The sequence below is a fragment of the Loa loa genome (assembly GCF_000183805.2).
Source record: "Loa loa unplaced genomic scaffold supercont3.44, whole genome shotgun sequence".
Lineage (NCBI taxonomy): Eukaryota > Metazoa > Nematoda > Chromadorea > Rhabditida > Onchocercidae > Loa > Loa loa.
The window spans coordinates 1-7,243 of record NW_018108224.1 but is presented as its reverse complement, the minus strand read 5'-3'; the positions used below and the strand labels follow the sequence as shown (position 1 = coordinate 7,243).

Below are 7,243 nucleotides of genomic sequence, written 5' to 3'. Positions count from 1 at the left end.
TTATTATTATTATTATTATTATTATTATTATTATTATTATTATTATTATTATTATTATTATTATTATTATTATTATTATTATTATTATTATTATTATTATTATTATTATTATTATTATTTTTGTTATATTTGCCACAACTCATACAGATAATCAATTATTTTTTTTCACGGAAATACAGGATCTTAAATATTTCGAATTCATTAATTTGGATTTAAAGTAGATAAAGTAGGTTTTGAAAGTATCATTAATTTGGATTTAAAGTAGATAAAGTAGGTTTTGAAAGTAGACTTAAAGTAGATTTTAGGTTTTAACGGAACATTGTAGACTTATTAAATTTATTCGAATATATGGTTTTGAAATAAAAATTAAAATGACCTAAATTGTTTTTTCAAAAGTGGAAGACCAAAGAGATCTGAATGTATTCAGTTCATAATCATTTTTGACTACAGCTCATTAACTGAAATTCGAAAGTATTCATTATTTTCACTATTTCTGAAGTTAGTCCAAAAATTTCATGGAAAGGTATTGCGAAGCAAAGAAAGGATGAATTAACTAACAGATTATAAATCAGAGGTAAATTCAGAGAGGTACTTTATTGTTTAACTGTTCCAATCAGGGCATTTTATTTTTTTCATTCGATCATCTTTTCGAAATCAAAATGAGCACATTGTGTAAGGGTCATAGTAGAGCATAGAAAATTGTGGACAAATTAAACAATAAATGTATATTTGAATTATTTACACACTACGGTATGTAGTAGTGATCACCATCTTGTCATTGAAGATACCATTTTCTGATTGGATTATATCGGATGAAAAGAACATTAGTGCAGATAGTGAGATTACTGATGAACTGACGACACTTCAAAAGTACTTCAAGATAGTACTGAAGAGCATTCGTATTGGAAGTTAGTTCTATTCAACTTGTTCAATGAAATTCATTCAAAACTACTATATAGGTTTTCCAGTTTTACCAGCTCCGTTTTACTTCCATCTGTCTTGTACCATCTCTCCATTAAATCTTGTTTTCAATATATGCATTATCCGTAGATGAGGTAAGTACCACTTGATGACAATCACGAAGTTTCCTTTTTTTTCTTGATTGAGTTAAGAGGAGAAGTGATGTGAAGAAATGAGAAGAGGATATCATGCTACCGGTTGTTGCTTTCTATTGTAAATTGATCCGTATCATCATCATATTTATACTTTATCCACTCCCATTATCCTTCTTTCCGTCTTCTTCTTCTCCAACTGTGACCAATTACACACTTATATTAGCTAAATAATGCCATCTTGAAAGGTCATCTAAGTAATCCATCCATTTTGTGCATATAATAATAAAAATGGCTTATATCTTTGGTTCGAAAAAAAGAAAAAAGCAGTAAAAAAAGTAGCTTTATTCGAAATGATAACAATGATACTAACAATTGTCATAGAAGTTTGATTAAACTTTAACCAGTAAAGTAGCTTCTGAAATAGCATCAATTTTGGGTTAAAAGCTAAATACTTCCAGTTAGCATGGGACCTTTTTATCATTTAATTCTAGTATGCTTGAATTTTCCATAAATTTTTATGAAAATTCCCTTTCGAAAAGGAAAAAACACATACATAAATATATTTCGTCAAATATCGATGGAAACGGTTACATAAAAGGGAATTGGTCAAAACGATTGTCAAAAAATGGGAGCAATAACATAACAGTTTCAACATCATCTTCGAATGATGTATATTTCACAAGCAATGAGATGTTTTTGGCAAATAAAAATTAACAAGTTGTAAAATGAAGAGAAATTTTAAATTTTCATAAAAAATCAATTTGATCAATAAATCATCATAAATTTCTCGAAATTCTTGAAAATGGTACATTTTGGATAAATTATTGTGCCATGTAATTTAGGTGTTCATTAGCTTGAAATTTTTGTTTCAGCCCAAAAAAAAAAGTTGATTTATTATTGTTGTCATTGATTTGAATTCAAATTTCTATTAATACTCAGTGTTTATTTGCCCAATTCATTTGAATTTTTTTTCCCGTGTTTGCAATTTCAACTTAAATTATTCCCGACTTTATCTACCACAAATGATTAGTGGACGAACCAATAAGGAAAACAATTTATGAGATCGGGAAAGCGGAAGATTTCGTTGCTAGGGGAAGAAGCAAGTAGCATCAACTAAAGCTGCTTATCCGCTGCGCGATACGCATGCATGCATGCAATTAAATTTTGCAATCCAATTGCATTCTCTTCTTTCTTCTCCATTCTTACTATCACTGTTCTTTACTTATTACTTTTTGAAATTTGCTATTTAATTCGTACGAATTTCATTATTTTTTAATCTCCAGACAATTTAGGAATACGCTTTAATTCAAGGTATATGAGCTCTTGTTGATCTCAAACATACCTTTTCTCTTACGGAACAAAAAAAATGGTGGACATTTTAAGTTTTTTGATTTTAATTTTAGGTCATTTACTAAGTATTAATTTGTTGGAATGTCAGAAACTGATAAATACTTAAACTTTGTTTTTTTTTTAGACATCAACATTATGGTCTGTGATGTCGATACCTGAAAATACTTGTATTTCAATTCCGGTTCGTCTCGAAAATTTGTGGGAAATTTTCAGAAAAGATCCATTTTCTGATCAATCGATTGATTTCGCTCGACTAGTTGCAGCATATTACCTTGGCTTTCCATTACTTACACCAAGAAATCCAGGCTCACTTCCTTCGCTTTATGAATGGCCAAAATTATCGTCAGGTAATCGAACTTTGGCTTTTTTAAATAATTACTTTGAATGAAATTAAGATTTTCTGTAAATCTGTAATTAACAATTCCTATCAAAAAAAATGGCAAATACTTCATGCAAACTGTAGGCAGCATATAAATACGATTTGACGAAATTTTAATAATTGTGTCAAGTTGAAATTTTAGTGGATTTTACAGAAATAAATTTGGAAGAAGCTATCTTGCTAAAGCGAATTGACATTGCAAAAACAATATCGACTATATGTGACGAACGCACACCACCGATGCTTTTATGGACTTGTGGTCATCGCATTGAGGCTATCTATTATTGCGATCAATTTCGTGACCTTAAATCACAAGCAATGCTACGCTTCTTGGAGGAACAATTATCAGGGTTCATCATTGCAATACATTTTACAAAAATAATCTTCATTTTGATAGTTCTCTTTTCCATAGTATCCTGATATCCTCAGGACTTAAATATTCAAATTCATATTTGAACACAGTGAAACTTATGGATGCATGATAAATATCACTTAAAGTCAAATCAATATTGTATCTGTAAAATTATTTTAAAATTAACCAATGAAGAAACTTATACCAATATTATGCAAGCAGATCTAGGCAAGGATCAATCTCTATTTAACTCTTTACTCATTTACATAATGCTACTAATTGCGTAATAGCCATTTATGCATAATTAATAGCACAACAAACAATATGATGTAATATTCTAATAAGAGTCATATTATTTTACTAAATCAACTAAGAAGTAGCGAACTCTGAACTATCAGGATTGAAATTTAGCAAATTGCATTAATTACTTGAAATTCTGGTTATCATTGGTTGATTTTTTAGCGGGAAGAGAACATTGTTACGCCATTTCAGGCTTAAGCTTTTGCAAATGTTTTGTGAAGGACGTATTGAAATGGCTTTCAATGAACTTGATAGCTTAGGCGAGATAAAAGAATACGGAAGCATCCAAAATATGCTATTTTCATGGGGTAAATTAGCCGATTCATTGCTTCAAATGGATGCTATCGCGGAGACACGGGGAGTAAATTTACTACTCGATCGAATATTGGTCAAAATGTGTAATATACATGAGATGATGCCTTTATTTGTGAATGCTGACATATCGGTAGGTCATTTTGCAAAAAAAAAAAATTCCCAATTACTTGATCTCAAAGTAGAATTTAGAATTAATTCTAGAAACAATTTTATTAGTAGATCCATTAATTTGTATTGTTAGCATTCCATTTGCTAGCATTCGCTAATATACGAATGAACGATTTTGTTTACTGTTAATTAAATGTGAATTTTTTTTTGTAGCTACCGCGGCCACCTGTTTATATGTGCACAACTTTTGTTGGTTTCGATGAGGAGCAATATTGCTATGTTCGTTTATGGATTCTTATCCAAGCTTATATACGACTATTATCCGATGCTAATGTGTTACACATTTGTATCGAACATTTTTGTTGGAATTTCTTGCAAATAAACGGCGATTGTGAAGTAAGAGATTAGTTTTATCATTGCGGGAAAATTGATAACTTCAATTTTAGTCCTAATTTGATTTTTCTGCTGAAGTAATAGTGATAGAATTATTGATTAATCTTCCGCTTTTAAAGCTTTCTCTAGGATATATGGTTGATTAAAATTTTGTTAAAATTTAGGTGTTTTATAATCTTATATGCCTTATTGATCTCCGGGCTATATACTTTAATGTATGTTTGTTTTAAGTAGAAAGATGTCATTGTTTGTAAATTGAAATCATTTGAAATTAAACGAATGCTGTTAGTACTGCATTATACTGAAAACATTTGTGGTGTAGCATTTTGACAGGAAATTTCCGAGGAGGAATCACTATCAATCAAAATCAATTTCTTTTTGGATTCATGGCTTCTTCAAATTTATTCTCATTATATTGCGCCTTATAGCACGTGATTCTGCCTCAATGGAACATCGACATGATATCATTTCTAACGTAATAAATTTAAAATTTCTCGAAATTTAACAGGAATATTTCTTCGACTAAACATTATCATGAAATTAATTCAACTTAATTTATCGTTTTATCGTGTTTATTAGTCATGAAATTGTTTTATAACCCATTTTTCATCAAATTTTGTTTCTTTCAGAATCAAATGAAAAAAGCAATTATAAAGTATTACAAATTGTTGAATGAAGAAGAAAAAGAAGACAAAGATGATGATGATTTATTAATGAGGTATGATCGATTGAATAAATGGACATCATTTCCAGAAATACCAATTTCAAATTTTATTCCTAAAATTTTTCATTCTTTTTCTTTTAAAACGATCTTTGCACTACCATGATTTTCTTGTTGAAATACTTTTTCATCATAACGAACAGTTACAGTTACATCACTTTGCACAATACAACGAATGTTTTAGTGCAATTCAGAATTTAGTTTTTTTGAACTTTGGGAGAATTTTTCAGTGTTTCTCAAACAAAAAAAGCGAAGGTGCGAAAAATGAATAAATGAAAAAGTAAAGAGAAAAGATCGAAAACAAAAAAAAAAAAAGAAAAAGCATTATATGACGTAATCAGGGAGGGAAGAAGGGAGGAGAATACTGTCATCAATTATTATCTCATCATAATATTGTTTTATATTGTCCTCTTATTTCCAAGTATCAATTCAGTATCCAAATGAAAATTTTGGAATTTCATAGTTTATTGGTAAAGTTTTAATCAAAATGGCTTATAAGCAGCTAATTATCATTGTTTTGCTTTTATATCATTATATCTTCTATTAACTTGTCACACTTCAGTTGGATGAGGGAAGCTGATCAAAGTGATTTCGAACAGTTGAACCACTTGTTCGATTATTTATCGACATTTCGTTCACCATTTGCGCATATGAGTGAATTTTGTCCCGAAAATATTATTTGTTGGCGGAATCATTTGCTTAAAGAAGTGGTTCGTTCATTCTGTTTATTAATTGTTAATGGCGAATTCTGTTATTGTGTTTTTGTGTAGCTTAACGTGTTGGTAAATAAAATTTGAAATTTATTTTTAGACAAAACCATACATTTTCTCAAATATCTGCTACTATTTATTAATTATTACAGATACTTCAAGAAGGTGTAAGCCGAACTGAAATGCATCAAGATCTGCAAATAAATGCAATTAGAGAAAAGGTTATTGGAACTATCTTTTCGATTTCATTTTTAATTCCGAACTTTATAAATGCTACTGTTTCGTCGCGACAATTTATATTTTGTGTTGTCTTATTCAAATGCTCATCAGACTTTTTCTCTGATAATAACAACAAGTGCGACATTTATGCATATCTTAATTTCAGATATCAAATGTTATTGACTTAATTGCAGGTACCAGATGGTGTATTGATAAGGGCTGAATATATAGCACGTTGTTGGTCGTATCCGACGTATGTGGCTGACGAAGGGTTGTTAGCAATGAATCTGAAGCTATGTCCCACCGAATTTGTTCAGGGTACTATCCCAAGCATTGCTATTTCATCATTGAAACGATTGCCAAGAATCGAATTTGCACCAAGGGTATGCCATCATTCGTCGCTTGATATTCGACCTTACACTCAACTTCCTGCTACAATCACGTCACGTTCTTTTCCAACAGTTACACGTCATTTAAAATCCAAGGAAACATCAGGCAATGACAGAAAGGATTCTTGGAGGAAACTTGATAGTGCAATGGAGAAAGTGAACGTTATGATCGATGAAGTTGAGCAAGAGCTCCGAAGTACCTCATCATATGTTAAGGCTTTACTGAATAGTAAGCCAAGGGTATCCGCTGAAAATACAACAAACAAACGTAAAAGTGACCAGATGTCATCCCCCAACATCAGCAGTCTGTCAAGCCAGAAGTCCGAAACATCGTTCGTTATTGAACAGTGCAAATTCATCAATGATGATCGTTACTCACTTGATTCAAATCGTGAACCAGAATGCCATTCAGAAATAGAAAAGCTAAATTTCGATTTGCTGTCACCTCAGCCTACTGTTCGTAATATTGCTGTGGTCAGTACCATGCCAGTATCACTCCCAAACACTTCATTACCATCTCCAGTTATGTCGGATTCGCTATATTCGGTCACCACCCCATCACCTTTACCAGTATGGTTAAAACTGCTACCGGTTAAACAAAAAATTTTCTTCTGTCGCTTACCCCAATGATCAACCAAATGAAAGGTAACATATTCCCATATACAGGATCGTTATAATGACTTGATATTAGGTACATAAATGACAAAAAAAATCATTAATTTTTAGGGTTGGCTTTAGGTACTTCTTGCTCGCACTTAGTGCTAAGTGAACTTGATTGTATGCAAATTGAGGTATCTTGTCTAATGTGATTCATCAAAATTCATTTAATTGATTACAAAAATCATATGAACCAAATGGTTAATGAAATAGAATAGAATTCTATTACAGAAATGGCGAGAGATGGCAGTATCCCGAAAATCCAATCATCACAAATGAAGTTATTGGAGATGAT

The 7,243-nt window shown here is 30.9% G+C and overlaps 1 protein-coding gene across 1 annotated transcript; it reads left to right on the top strand.

The window, feature by feature from the left end:
- Nucleotides 1–2,550: 2,550 nt before the first annotated feature.
- Nucleotides 2,551–6,921, top strand: LOAG_11121 (hypothetical protein; the record flags this gene model as incomplete). The annotated part of the gene is made up of 8 exons (XM_003146645.1): nucleotides 2,551–2,752; nucleotides 2,939–3,134; nucleotides 3,629–3,881; nucleotides 4,073–4,255; nucleotides 4,882–4,970; nucleotides 5,536–5,683; nucleotides 5,836–5,904; nucleotides 6,097–6,921. The coding sequence occupies 8 exons, from the start codon at nucleotides 2,551–2,553 to the stop codon at nucleotides 6,919–6,921; spliced, it is 1,965 nt and encodes a 654-aa protein (XP_003146693.1).
- Between the last annotated feature and the right edge of the window lie 322 nt (nucleotides 6,922–7,243).